General features: G+C 36.1%; 1 protein-coding gene across 1 annotated transcript in view; it reads left to right on the plus strand.

The window, feature by feature from the left end:
- Positions 1–777: 777 nt before the first annotated feature.
- LOC128031468 (tyrosine-protein kinase receptor) overlaps positions 778–15,719 on the plus strand; it is a 52,441-nt gene continuing 37,499 nt past the window's right edge. The window contains exon 1 of the mRNA XM_052619743.1: positions 778–986. Coding sequence (XP_052475703.1) covers positions 932–986 — 55 coding nt within the window. The 5' untranslated portion in view covers positions 778–931. The remainder of the gene's footprint in view (positions 987–15,719) is intronic.

The raw sequence follows: 15,719 nt of genomic DNA on the forward strand, positions 1-15,719 counted from the left end.
AAAATATATATTTGTGTGTTCCACACAGAAATACGGAAACAAGATTTGGAAAATCTTGAAAAAACACAAAGCCTTGATGTCTTTGATAAGTCAGGTATGTGCAGAACTTCTACTGTACGTCAGGAAGTGAACTACTTCCTGAAATGTTAAATGCCAGACGTCTCATCATTATTCTGGAGAGATGACAGGCGAATCTAATCTCTATATTAGAAACTCATGTCAAACACATGCTCCATCACATGACAGAGAAACACACTAACCCCCAATTCTGGCAACAGCATGGGCTGTGATGCTCTAAAGCTGTGATGTCTCCTTTAGAAAAGGATGCTCGATTTATTAATACTTGCACAATACTGCCAGTTATACGACAAAACTGGTCACGTGATGTCAATATGGCTGTCCCCATGAAAAAGTGACCTGCTCTGAGTAAAATCAACTGGCTTTGTCTGGAACACCGGTATATGTATATTCTGTCACCTTATGTAAATGTACATAATTTTAGTGATATTTTTCCTAAAGCCATGTTCATTTATTTATATGAAAGCCTGACTTTTAAAACAAACGCGTAATTTGTAAAACATTACTGAGTTTACCTTTGAGATTACCTTTGACCCTGAAGAGTGCATGAGACTGACCTACTGTGACAAACCGGCATTAAGACCAAGCGTCAGACAGAGAGAGAGAGAGAGAGAGAGAGAGAGAGAGAGAGAGAGAGAGAGGCGCTGCAGCATCAGCATCATAATGAATCACAGTGGCTCTGAAGCGCGAGGAGCTGGAGCTGTAAAACGGAATTGGATAGTTACAGAAAGACGCTTTATTTGTTGTTACTGTTAGCTTAAAAAAAAAAAAAACATTTTCCCGCTCCAGTAATAAAAGTGGACAGATATTAGGCTAACAGTACTTTATCTCCAGGATCCTTCTCCAAGGAGCCATGGATTATGTTACTCGTCAAACTTTTTTTCAATTTGCTTTTTTCATCTTCACAGGTAAGTAATTGTTTGCAAACTAATAACTCTGACCTGCTGATTTCTGGCGATGATAAACATGTTCTTATGAAACACTGATAGAAATGTATTCAGACCTTAACACGTGTAAACAGATTTCTCAGTTCCACAAAATGATTTTTAAGGATGCTAAACAGCGCGGATTTCAGCAGCACTTAATTAAATTAATTTATTCGGATATCTCAGAATATGCTGTATATAGTATAAAGGGAAAAATTAATAGGCAGACATGAGCAAGCTTGGGGAGATTCGACCGTTCTTGGCAACCTTTCTTGAGTTAAAAACAAGCTCTCTGCAGTGTAAGTTTCATGTCAGCCCACTTTACTTTAAAAGGAGCTTTATGTCGAGGATAAATAGCTACTGGCTTTCCAAAATATCTGTTATTATTGTTTGTTGTTTTAAATTAATGCTCTGCATGGGACTAAGGAGGCCATTTAAACATTCAGTCTGAAGTCAGAACAGATGTGCAGAATGCATTTCATGTGCAGATTTATGTTGCAAAAAATATAAGAGAGTCAGGGGCTAGTTTGTTCCACAGAATCTTTTCAGGGTGAGTTTATTGGGCTAAGTCAATTTCTGAATGCTCAATAAAAAAGAAGAAAAAAAGATACAGTTGATGTAATACACTAAGCCTAATGATTGATTTTGGTTATGTTTTACTTTGATGAGCTGTGTTAAACTGTCATTAAACAGCCTTTATAGGCTTTTTTTTTTTTTTTTTTTAGCAAAATTCTAACTCTGAAACTTTATGAAACAATTAATTTTGGTCAACACATATTGTGATTAATAAATTTAATACTCAAATCACGTAGCATCTTTCCTGACCTTGCCTTTATGAAAAATAGAGATTCCATTTTAACTTTTCAAATAATTCACTCGTGTCTGAACATACGCCAGGAAGTTTTTTTTTTGACCACTTATACCTCCAATATTTTGAAGGACAGAATTCACAAAAAAAAATCTAATTTAAGAGGGCTTTGAATATGCAAATGTGTCTATTGGCTTTTGTCTATGAGATGTGATATTTAATCTAATCCTTCTCATTAGTGCCTTGTCTGTCCTTCTTAGGCAAAATTACCTCATCAGCATCACAGATTATCAACTCATGTTTGTTGTCTATTAGACAGAAGTATGGCCAGAGTATGTAAGATTTATGTAATGAGTGTTTTGGTTTTATAAGGTCGTTTTTATGTAATAGCAAACAAACTTGGGAAGAGTGGTCCACAGTTTCTATTCATGTTGAAATCGGAAAGTATGTCATTTCTCAGCAGTGTCCAGCAATCTGGCGATTTAGTATTCAATACATACATTATGTGTCTAAAATATTTATTTATGGATTTGTTTGTTTGTTTATTAATATTTTGGCACACACTACAATCAGTTGTGTATCTGCTGTACTTTGTTGAGCTGAGCTTTTAGCAAAATTGAATGCGCAGATGTCAGGCTGAGAAAAACCTGAAACCCACAAACTCAAGTAGCTCAAGGCACATTCAAGTATGTAGATACTGCCTTTAGCCTTTTACATTCCATTTCTTTTTCTCTAGTGGTATCACTATTATCTTTCCAGTTTTCATTCATTTGTGTTTTTTCCAAGCTAAATAAAATAAATGACTCACTCACTCAGGAATTACCAATAGTACTATCAACTACAGTATATAATATTACTAAAATGTTCTGCTTTTTTATGAACATTAAAGACAGAAAGCAGCACTCTGGTATGTGTATTATGAGTCTCTGTCATCTTACATTCATCTTTGAGGATATTTAACCATCTAGGGATTGTGAATGTCAGTGCTGTAGAGAAGAAGTAAGAGTTATGATCCAGATTTCGTCTTGTTCAGATGCATTGCCATTTATTTTACATTTGGCAGATTTTCTAACCACACTGAATTAGAAGATAGATGAATATTTTGATAGCAAGAACCACCCTAAAGACATGAAACATGAAAAAGCAGATATTTTAGCAGATGTTTTACCCATTTCGCAGTGGATTTATGTGAAAGAGTTCACATGAAATAATATTGTAATAGTGAAAAAAAATGGTGCAGCAAGGTCGGTCTGTGATCAGCTGTATACAAAATATCCCAAAAATGAATGCAAATGTGTGGAAACTGACTATATAATCACAATTTCCATTAAACCTTGATTTGAATTGAATTGAATTGAATTAAACCCGAAAATAATAAGTGTTGATTATTTAATAGGCATAAATAAAGGGAGACAGACTGGTAGAAGACAAAGCTAGCAAAAAGCTAGCCAATCACATTACAGCTTGCCAGATCAAGCAGCATGAAATATGCATTAGGCCATCTCAAGCAGAGACTCAAGATTATTAGACTCCACCCCCCACATTTCTGATTATTTAATGACCTAAATGGTTTTACTACATTTGTATTCTTACCAGCACTTTAATTAAGGTACACAGTATGGTATAAAAGTGTTTTATAAGGGCAAACTGTAGCTGACTATTTTAGGAGGTCATTTGAACTAAATAGGACATGAATGTAGAGAGAGGTGACTTCTAGGTAAGTGGATGCAACTGAGAGAAATCAAAATTGACTTATTATTTTTTTATAATGAAATATTGCAGTATTTATCATAATTTCGCCTGTGCACATCATTATCTGTATTTAATTCACACGTACTCATAAGTGAAATGTGAAAATTGTTTTGGTTTTGGCATTAAATTTAGATCTGCTCGTTGCATCAGATTTCTTTTTACATGTTTTTGCGGCATTGATTATTATAACCAATCACACATCTCTCTGTTAGGCTTATGAACACAATGGCCAATTAGAGAAGTTTATATTATCACAGCAAAAAGGAGTTTTGTTTCAGTGCGCTCTTGCTGAGTGAATTATGTACCCTCGCAAATTCTCTCATCATAAACAATGCGTTCCTGATATGATGTAAGTGATTCATTTTGTAGCGTAGACAGCTTTAGTGATTATAAAAGGTGTTTTTGTGAGACTGCTTAACTCACTCTAGACTGAAGGGACCGCTGCATGGGATTCTTTGCTTTCTTTCTGTATATAACATGTTCCAGTATGAATAACTGTTTTGTTTTTCAGGCTATTAAAATAACTATTGGTTTTCTAATACTTGAAAAAAAGCTATAAACTACTTCATATGTGGTTCTTAACTTGTTTGTGTAGCCAGAATATAACATGCCGTTTTCCCAAACACAAAACAAAGTATTCATTATTACAATGTCAAGAGCTCTACCCTTCCTGTTATTTTATTGATATACTCAATCAAATTATCCAATACATTTATACCACCTTAGAGAAGCAACTGTCTGTGTAAAGGGCCATTTGCATTCCACTGCACTGCTTTTCCATTGTATTGTTTTGTTATCTAGATGGATGTTTTTGACCATTGTGCTCACGTCTCATTGTCCTTGACACAACTTGGCATGACACAACATTCTAAAATCGTAGCACTCATGTTAAAAGTAGTTTAACTTTTTAATAAACACTTATCTTGACCTTGCTTTTATTATTATTATTATTATTATTATTATTATTATTATTATTATTATTATTATTATTATTATTATTATTGTTCAACTGCCCTACGTCTGTGTAAATGACCCCTGAACAAATATAGATGCAATGTGATATGCAGATTCTGTTGCAACGGTGCAGTGTAAAAAATGGCTGTTCATAAAATCTGATTGGAAACAGTCCATAGTATTGTAGTTGATGAGAGTAACTGGTTTTATTTAAGAATGTAACATAAAAGAACAGATACATTAAAAAATGTCTTTAGAAAAATTGCCCTCACAAAGGTAAAAATGTCCCAGGAAATCAATTCCAGGGGGCAAATATTGTCCTTTAATTGAAGGGTTAATTTCTAACCCTTCACTAATTTCTGAAGGGTTAATTTTTAATTTCTGTGATGTAAACACGCATCTTGTGCAAGCTCTCGTGCAAGCACTTAACCTCTCTACAACCTTAAACCAAGGCACTTACCCCAAAAAAAGAAACAAAAAAGAAAGAAAAAGCTCTCTGCACTAACCTATTTCACAATAGCCTCAAAAAACCCTGCCATTTTATGCTTTGACTATTTTTGGCTCTGTGATGAATTGCTGTTATGTTCCTAATTTGTAAGTAACTTTGGATTTGGTTGAATGAAAAAAAAAAACAGTTAAATGATATTTACATCTTTTTTAAGTATCAGTTTTGTCTTGTGTTTCTCACAAAACCCATTATAAGAAAATTAAAATGAACACAACTGAGGCAATTGTTGACATAGAGTGATGAGATGAGAAATGTTTGAGTCAATATTGAATCTCTGGCTTTCATCTGCGGACTTGACACATCTGATCATTGAACTAGACACTGATGAGATCACTAAAAGACAAAGGAAAAAAGATACATGCGAAATGTGTGAGAGGGTTTGTTTTTTCTCCCAAAAAAGAAAAATTCTCACCCTCAGGTTGTTCCAAACCTGTATGAGTTTCTTTTTTCTGTTGAATACAGAAGATGCTGTTTTGAAGAATTTCGGTAATAGTTGACGGCAGCCAATGACAAAAGTCTCCATTTATTTTCCATTTAATCTTATCACTGTTAAGGAGGCTCAACTGACATGCTATATGTATTTATTTTTTAGTTTCCTAAGAGTGAGCTCTCCCTGAATTTACGATGATGGAGAAAACAGCTCAGCCTTATCATGTTTATCACATCCGTTTTTCACGTTTTGAACGAGCAATTTCATCAGTACTTTTTGCTGTTTGCTATTTGACATATGAGACACTGCTGACACACGATACCATAGTAACAGTGACAACATAGCCTAAGGTGGCATCATTGCAACAATAATATCATTTGTGAAATGCTCCAGCATTGTTGTGTTAAATATCTGCACCATGGTTTTCGGGGAAACTGCATTTCATTCTTCCCACCTCATGAATTGCTGAAATGACAATACATTGACTTTAACTTAAAGAAGTTTTTAGTTGTGAAAGTCAAGTGGGTGCTTTCACTTGTAAGTGGTGCTCTGCATGACTGTGTGTCTGGTGAAATGGACTTCCATTTCCAGGGTAGCTGCATAATCGTCCAGTAATTACAGGATTGAATGTCTAAACACAGATCAAAGTGTTTGCTTTTAGCATGAAACATTACAGAGGCACAATAAGTGTGTCGTAATGTGCATCACTGCAACGTCACTCGCAAGCAGAGCATTTGTACTTCGCCTATACATACACACATATATACAGTATATATAATACAAATAGGGGTCTGAAACTCTTGAAATATGGTGTTTAATGTTTTATTTTCTATTTATTTTACAATAATAGAATATATATATAAATATATACATATATATATATATATATATATATATATATATATATATATATATATATATATATATATATATATATATATGCAATTTTTCAACCATGTTAACAAAATGTGTTATTAATTGTATAATACTGAACTTACTTTTAGTAAATCAACAAAACGTATGAGATAAAAAACAAACGTTATAATAATAATTATATATATTTTTAATATATACACATTTAAATAACAATAAAAGTAAATAGAGAAAAGGAAAATTTGAATGCGGATGCAAATTTAAATTAAGTCTGCTTGATTTCTTGCTAGTTTGTGACTTTTGCATATTATATGCTTTCTATAAACAAACAAACAAACCTTTGTTTGATAATCTCTTTCTTGCCATATTTAGGGATACAGGTTTGATTGGTTGCGCTTAGCAAATTCGGTCAGCGTTTCCTAATATGTGCTAGTTAGCAAGTTTCTCGACTGAAGTTTACAATGTGCTTGTCACCCCACAGAAGAAAGGGGCGGGGTCAGTAGAGCTCATTAGCATTTAAAGCATCATGGACTAGAACGGCCTGCTGAAAACAGAGCTAATATTGACAGGGTAAAAAGGGTGTTTTTTTAACTACCATTGAGGAATTTTAACCAAAGTATGTTATAGACTTTTCATCAAGACCCTAAAGAATCATATCAACTTGTAGAAAATGGGCATTCGATGACCCCTTTGAGTGGGGTTAAAAGGAGGTTTGTTGACAACAACCTTCTATACACATTTTTGTTATCTTTGCTTTTAATAATAGTATAAAAATAGTTCTCACTGTACAACAACATGGGATTTCTGCCTAAAAAAAATGGGTCGCCAAAGTGTGCTGTGATAGGTCCATTTACTTATACAAGTCATTATAATATTCAAACAAAATGCAACTAAACAGTGTCATGAGGACCAGCCACACACAATTAGTCTGTAATTATTTTGTTCCCTCTTAATGTCTGTCACACCTACTACATAATAATGAAACACTTTGATTCCTGTGGAGCGGCAGACCAGATGGGCTTGTGTTTACAGACAACTCTTCCCTCTGTTGCTTTCACAAGACTGTTTTGACTTGTCATGTTGTTGACATTTAGTTTGTGACATTCAGTGAATCAGTGTTAAGGTGGTTTTAGAGACCCGTGGCTCCTTAAGAGCAGCAATTGATCTAAAATATTGTTGTTGCATCACTCCTGGAGTGTGTTGAATACATCCTTCACATCAGAAAGAACAGTACATCCCTTTGGATGGCTTGACCCAGACATGGTAACCTTAAACGATTAGCTCATGAACCACTTTATGTTTTTGACATCCTACAGTGTAGATTGTTATCAGCAGCTCAGATATGATCTAGTTAATGATTGAATGATTGTAAGGAACATTCTGTGTCAAGTGATATTCTCTCAATGGCATTAAATCTGATAAGGAACCCAAAAGTAATTAAAAATAAAGTTTTAAAGAGTTGTAAAAAAAAAAAAAAAAAGAACTGCAGTTTTACTGAATAATTGGACCAGGTTGGAGGTTGTAAATGACTAATGTCACAGCATATAAAATTTTATAGAACATGGCAAATAAAATATGGTCCATATGCAGGAACCTATAGAATATTTTACTTATGAATGAACTGATAATAAATGATTACAAAATAAATAATATTAAATATTTTATGCCAGATAAACGTAGGTCTGATATGATGCACAAATATACACTGTTATGATATACACTAGCATTAAAACATCACTTATCATGCTTACCAAGGCCACATTTATTTGATAAAGTAAAACCTGCAATATTGTAAAATATTATAACAAATTTAAAATATCAGTTTTCTATTTTAATATATTTAAAATATAATTTTTTTCCTGTGATGGAAAGGGTGAATTTTCAACACCCATTACTCCAGTCATTTCAGGCTTCTTTGATGAATAAAAAGTTCAAAAGAACAGCATTTATTTGAAATCGAAATTTGTTGTAACATTATGTCTTTACTGTCACTTTTGATTGGTTTAATGTGAATGCCTTGCAAAAGTCATGCTTGAAATCTCAGTGTTGACAATTGTCAGTCCAGTGATCAAAACATTATGTTAGTAACTTACTATCTGTATGCTTCTTGCAATAACAAACAGTCTTGAGAGCTTGAGAAATAAAATTTTGATGGATCTTCCCTAATATATGGTAGAGAGTTTCTTCTGCAGTGATCGGGCAATAAGACAAAAGACTAAATAAAAACAGACTCTCTCCAAAACAAAGGGATACAACTGCTGCCGCGTGTGTATAGTCCCGATATTTTGTTAATCTTCTAATTGATTAGAATTTGAATTTGATTTGATTGAACAAAATTAATGCTATACATACAGTTAGTCATCATCAATGTCAGATTCAGTACATAACTCATGTTGTTTCTTACTATGTCTTTAGGTTCACAGACAGAAAATGACTTTCTTTTTCGAAGAATTCCTAGTAGAACTAAGCTTTTAACAATTGGTGAGCTAGCATTCATACTAACACATTCACTGCGAAGCCTATGATCTTTTGTGCCTTGCTATCATATTTTCATTTTTCACTAATGAATCTATAAAGTCACTGACCTGTGCAGAATTAAATGAATTTCAAAGGTACTCTATGGAATGGATGCAGAGTAGGCCAATACAAAAAAAGAAAACATACTGCTTTCTATCAATATCCCATTTATAATGGAGCTGTACAGACAGGAAGTGAATGCTGAGGGTTTGAGCATGGATAGGATGTTTTTTTTTCACTATGAAATATATCTTAAAAACCCTTACTTCTGATAATCTGACACTAGCTGCTACCAATTACAAGAAAAATTCAATTATGTGAGTAATGTTTTTGCAAATGCCTAAAGCCTGATTCATGAATGGGGGCTCAGATAAGTGGGCTCGCTTAATCTCACTCTCCATTCTTTATAACAGCTGTCCATACATACTGTACATATATATATAATATACACAAATATATAAGTTAAAAGTCAAATGCTGTTCATTTAAGGGCTTAGTTTGAACATAATACACATCTTTATCAGCTAATTTCCTTTAGGGATGTAGAACAAAATAAAATCTGTGACTAAAAATCTGTTTCGTATTGTTTGCAGAGGTGGGATGGAGAGTTCATTTGGGCTTTTAGCATCAGAAATAATAAGTAAGAAATGTTTCTTGAGCTGTAAATCAGCATATTAGAATAATTTCTTAATGATCATGTGACGCTGATGATTGGAGTAATGATACTGAAAATTCAGCTTTTATGTTGCAGGTATAAATTAGATTTTAAAATCTATTAAAATAGAACATTTTAAATTGTAGATTTCAAAAAATTACTGTTTTTGCAGTATTTATGTTCAAATAAATGCAACCATACTGAGGATTTTAAATTTTAAATAAAAAATGGATCAGTGAAATCTTTCCATTTTTAGTTGAATTTGTCTCTCTTCTTCTCATCTAAATGGTAACACATCATTCTACACTCTCAAGACTGCCTCAAAGTCCCAGACAAACCCAAAACCATATTCTGTGATCTTCGCTAAGTGCTACAATTAAGCTATATTTATGGTGACAATATGTGCTGACAGCCTGGTTTAGTGTTGCAATTAGTTGCTTATGAACATTGAGGCAGACAGTAACAGCAAATTTAAAGCATTCTGCAGACTCTTCAGTTTTAATATATGATTTTTTAGTTTTGCTCCTTTTTGAAAAAACGAGATTTAAGAAGGTTCGAGGTGTTTATTTATTTATTTATTTTAGAATTCTTTATTTCAAGAAGGTCCAACATTGTTCTGTCCCTGGATGGTGACCAAATGCACTTCCCAAAACTCTGCATATACCCCTCCAAATAAACTGATGAACTTATTTTAAATATGTTTATTTGTAATGACATGCCTGAGCAATTGAAGGAGAATGTTTTTGTTTGTTTCCCTCATTTTATAGCTGAATCTTTTCTTCATTATTCTCAGTTTGTTTTTTTGTCAGTTTTTTCTAAATATCAAAAATATAGCAGCCAGACAACAAGTGACAATAGTAGTTTAAGAACTATACAGATAATAGATTTGAACGAGGGAGAGCAGTTACCTCGCTGAAACAGTATGTTGGAATCACTGTGGTTGTGTTGGGTCATTTTCTTGTTTCTGTCTCAAACATATATGGCTGTACGGCATTTACCATCTCTAGCATCAAAGCAATTCACACATGCTGTGCGTGGATACGGTGCAACGAATTTCGCAAATCACAGAAGTGGCCATTTACTTTACTTGCATTTCTCAAAGAGGTAACCCCCCACTTTATTAGTTCAAAACATACTAACTTAATAAGCTAACCCCTAGAAACATGATATCAGGATCCGATAATGCATGACCCCTTTAAACCCACATCGAATATCTCAGTTCCTTCACAGCATCAGCCTTTCGTGGAGAGGATTGCCTGTGTGCTTCTCAACTGAAATACAGAGTATTAAGAGTCAACATTATTCTCTCTGAGAAAGAAAGAGTAGGATAAGACTTGAACAGACTTGGACACCCTCTCAGCAGATAAGACAGCTGGGAATGCTGTGCTGTGTATCATGTTGGTGAGGAGTGACAGCTCTCTACGGAGAGCGTGTGCTTAATGAAGCCCAGCTGTCAAATGTTCCTCTTTTGCCCTAAACTGGGGGGAACAGGTAGGCCAGATGCCATGCTTCACCACTTGGATATTAATCAGAGGACTGTCACATATGCAAATCAAGCACAGAGTGCTCTCTTGGCAGAGAGAAATAAGTGCAAATAAGTTGCTCCTGCTGAAGAACAGACCACCTAGATGAAAGCAGGTTAACTTGAGGTTACAACTCTTGAGACAACTCTATCAAATCTTGAGCCATTAGAAATGTGTATAGAAATACACATGAGAGAGTCATTAGTATGGGGATTTCCATGTAATGGCTTTGGATTTCTTAGTTTTGACCTTCACTGAAAAAACCATCATGGTTTACTGTTTATGGTTTATCACAGAAGTGGAGATATTCATACTTTAATATTCGTAAGTCAGGGTAATTTTGTGTCAACTCAGCAAAATGTTTGAGTCACATTGGGTTCCCCATATTTCAAGATTTCAAGATTTTTTTTATTCGTCACATACAAAATTATATATAGCATATATAACCAGCAGTGAAATGTGAGTCAGGTCCGCTACATGGACAGTGCAATTATTAAAGAAAACAACACAGATGAAAATATACATAAATAAAGCTCTGTAAGAATGAAATAAAAGTAAACAATAAAAATATAAGAATAAAATATAAAAAATGTATATTGTAGAATTAAATATAGAACGCAAAATAATGTGCATGAGTGTAAACTGTAGTCTTAAATATTAAGATGTACAGGGATGTACAATGTGCATATATGCATTTTACTGTAGTCTTAAATATTAAGATACCCAGGAATGTACAAGAAGCAAATGTGCAAAACAGGGCGACACTGTCAGTGTGTCTATGTGAGGTAGTGAATATAGTAAAAAGATAAAGTGAACATTAAGTGGAGGCATGAGGATGTTAAGAAGCTGGTTTAGAGTTTAAGAGCCTGATGGCCTGAGGGAAGAAACTCCTCCTGAGTCTCTCAGTTTTTGCCATCAGGCTACAGAAGCGCTTACCAGATGGCAGCAAAGTGAAAATATGATTACTGGGGTGGGTGGAGTCTTTGATGATTTTTGCAGCTCTACTTCTGCAGCGTTTGAGGTAGATGTCCTGCAGAGAGGGGAGAGCAGACCCTGAAATGCGCTCAGCTAAGCGCACAACTCTCTGCAGGGCTTTGCAGTCTTGACTGGAGCTGTTCCCATACCACACTGAGATACACTGAGTCAATCATATCTCTGGGACTGAAGCATATATGGTAGGGCCTTGAAAAGGAGTTTTCCAAAAGAAAAGTTTATTAAGAACTAGAATCTAAAATCATATTCAGATATCTTTAGTACTTTTTGTTGAGTTACAAATATGCAAACTTTGGAAAAATAATATTTATGGCACATAGACAGGTTCTATGCAGATGCTTTGATAGAGGAAAACACGATACATTTAAAGTTTTAACATTATTTGTTCTTCAGACCTTCCACTATCAGCTGAATGCAAGTGACCCTCATTTGGTTTCTGACCTCTGAAAATGTTATTATTTACTCCTGGAGCTATATTGCGATTGCAATATCTCTGGAACGGAACTTTATAAAGCCTTAAAAATGAAGATGTCAAAAGAAAGGTTTTTTAATTAAGACCCAATATCTAAAAGGACATTTCACAGAAAATCATCTCACAGAGCCAGACGTTTGAGTCCAGGCATATCAGCATAAATCTGGTCCACATTACATTTGACAAATCAAACAAACAACAAAAAAATTACGGTGGCAAAATTTTTTGTTGCCTTTTCTTACATGTGTGTGGGCTAAAAATTTGCTCTTGAATACACTACAGCGGATGCAGCCAATGGCCAATAAGCATGTTCTGGCCTGCAGAAGAGGTGAGAGGATGCAGCCATTTGTTGACTTCATGTGTCACGGCCTTTAGTCTGACTTAAAACTGACTTGGAGTCTGTCTGATTTTGGTTTGTCCTAATGGAAGTGACAAAATCTATTCACCCATATTCATATTTTTTTTTTGTTATTGTTGTTGTTTAAAGGTGCCATCTGTAATGTTTGGCAAAAAAAATCAAGTCATACTTCACATTCCATACCAGATGGGGGCAGTATGCCTCAATAAAGTGAATTGGTCTATTCTAGAGTAACAAACGAGAAACGGCATAGTCTCTATGCTCCGCCCCTACTTTCACAACAACACTACAGCCATAGCCGAAGCCTAACTGTGTGTTCACACCGCCGGCATCTAGAGCGTCAAAAAATGCTCTTGCCGCTCTGCTCACGACGCTGCAGAAAGATTTGTGAGCGCTCAGATGCTCTGACGTAGATCGAACGCTTATTTTGTATTTTAAGCGGCCGCAAAGCAAACAAGCTTGTTGATCTCGTGCAGACTTACCACAATGAGTTATAAGTTAACCTCATTAAATATTGTTGTGGACGAAATAATAGGATCCTTTACTTAAAATGAACAATCTCAGACAACTTGGTCCACATATCACTTTTAATTTATTTTTTATGTCCCTGTACGCAAACAGGGACACATCATAGATTAATACAAACGCTAAACAGCAATAATCAACCTGTCCTTTATTCTGCTTGGAAACTAATGTGCCAACTCTCAAGCATTCACCGTGAGACACACACAATTGACTCTTTTCACACGCTTTCACGCCACAAATCAATTTTTTCACACACAGAAAAACCACGAAGCAAAGAGGACACGGAGACCAACAGACTAGACAGAGCAGGTTAGTTATGATATAATAAAATGGGTAACGTTAAGTTATAGCTAGCTAATTATCAAACGCAGCTACGGTTAGCCATCGCTAACATTAGCACGTTTATCGAACAGCCTTTGATACATTTCTATGTTATAACTTCCCGAAAACAAATACACAAACATATAAAACAAACTTCTAGCAAAATACTAACAGCATCTAACTTACTGTTAGAAATGTTGCAAGTTCGAGCATCGAGTCTCATTTCTTTCAGGTCCATCAATCCAGCAATTGAAAGCAGTGCCGATGTTTACTCTGGTTCAGCTCCTTTTCTTATCGGATTTGATTTGTGATTCCGAGCGCAGTTGTTTCCCTGTAGCGGGTGACGCTCTCTTCCCTGAACTGAAATGAAGTTCTGCGCTGTATTTCCACATGATTGACATCAGGCCCACAAGGCGTGCGAGTTATTAGTGTATTGCAGGTTGGCTGGTGGTTATGTTGCCCGCATACCGCCTCCCATGGCCGAAACTGGTATTACGACACCTGTCGGGCCGGGGCTAGTAATGCTAATGCTAATTAAGGTTGATATCTCTGCAGCACTATAACTTGACTTTTTTTTTTATGACATCATCGCCCTTATTTCTTCTCATTCTTTTGATGCGTGTCGGTCATGTTATGGATATTTTTACCTCAATTTTTGCATATGGCACCTTTAATGAATTCTACGAATATAGGTGAAAAGCCCATTATAAGGTTCTATTGTGGAAAATTGTATATTGTGTAACAACATCAACCTATCACGACTCAGAGACAGGATGCAAATGCAAGGCAGTTTAATGATACGATATAAATATGGTCAGACAAACAGACAACAAAGACGCTGAACCACAGGGGGAGAGTGGCGACGATCACAAGCTCAGATGGTGTGTGATGCAGGGCCCTCGTGATCCAGTGCTATATCACCCAGTGAAGGTGCTCGTGATTCTGGTGCAGGGAACAAGAAGACTCGACAAAGAACAACGGGGGAATCCACGATCCAAGACAGCCAGGGGAACAGAACGGAACACATGGAAGGACTACAACGATCAGACAACATGAGACACCAGTAACTGCACTTAAATAGACACACACAATGGGACGCAGGTGGTGTTGTTAATCAGTAGTGATAAGGGACCACGCCCACAGACACAAACCTGCACACTAAACAAGCCAAGAGAGACAGCGAATTCATGAACCGTTCCCCCGACGGACTTACCTGTCGATTGTAATCATCGTTCAGGGAGTGATCCAGAATGTCCCTAGCAGGAACCCAACTTCTCTCCTCTGGACCATAACCCTCCGAGTCCACCAAGTATTGGAATCCGCGTACCTGCCTTCTCGAATCCAGAATACGGTTAACCAAATAAGTGGGTTCCCCATCTACGAGACACGGTGGGGAAGGAACCGGGACCAGCGGGTTAATAAGTGAAGTAAGGCGGGATGAATTCTCCTGTACACAGGACGAAGTTTTAGGCAGACTGCCACCGGACTAATGATTTTGGTGACAGTGAACAGGCCAATAAATTTAGGAGCCAATTTATTAGATACAGATCGGAGCGGATTGTACTTAGTAGAAAGCCACACTTACCATCTTGCCCTGGGAGGGCGGTAATAAAATCTAGAGCGATGTGGGACCAGGGTCTCGAAGGGACTGATAGCGGTTGAAGTAACCCATCTGGAGGTCGATTGGAAGTTTTACCAATGGAATAAACTGATCTAGCCAAGACAAAACTGCGATTGTCGCGAGCCATTAATGGCCACCAGAATCTTTGCTCAACCAAAAAGGTGGCACGATTAACCCCTGGATGGCATGCTATGCTGGAACAATGGCCCAACTGGATGACGTCGGACCGATACCCCTCTGGCACAAATAACTGATTCGGTGGGCAGTCGGGCAGAGGCGTTACCCCTTCTAAGGCTGTCATGACCTTTGATTGGACCTCCCACCTGAGAGTGGAGACAATAAGAGTCTCGGCTAAAATACACTCGGGAGTAGACGGGCATTCGGAACGTTCAAAAATACGAGATAA

Source organism: Carassius gibelio, chromosome A17, assembly GCF_023724105.1.
Source record: "Carassius gibelio isolate Cgi1373 ecotype wild population from Czech Republic chromosome A17, carGib1.2-hapl.c, whole genome shotgun sequence".
Lineage (NCBI taxonomy): Eukaryota > Metazoa > Chordata > Actinopteri > Cypriniformes > Cyprinidae > Carassius > Carassius gibelio.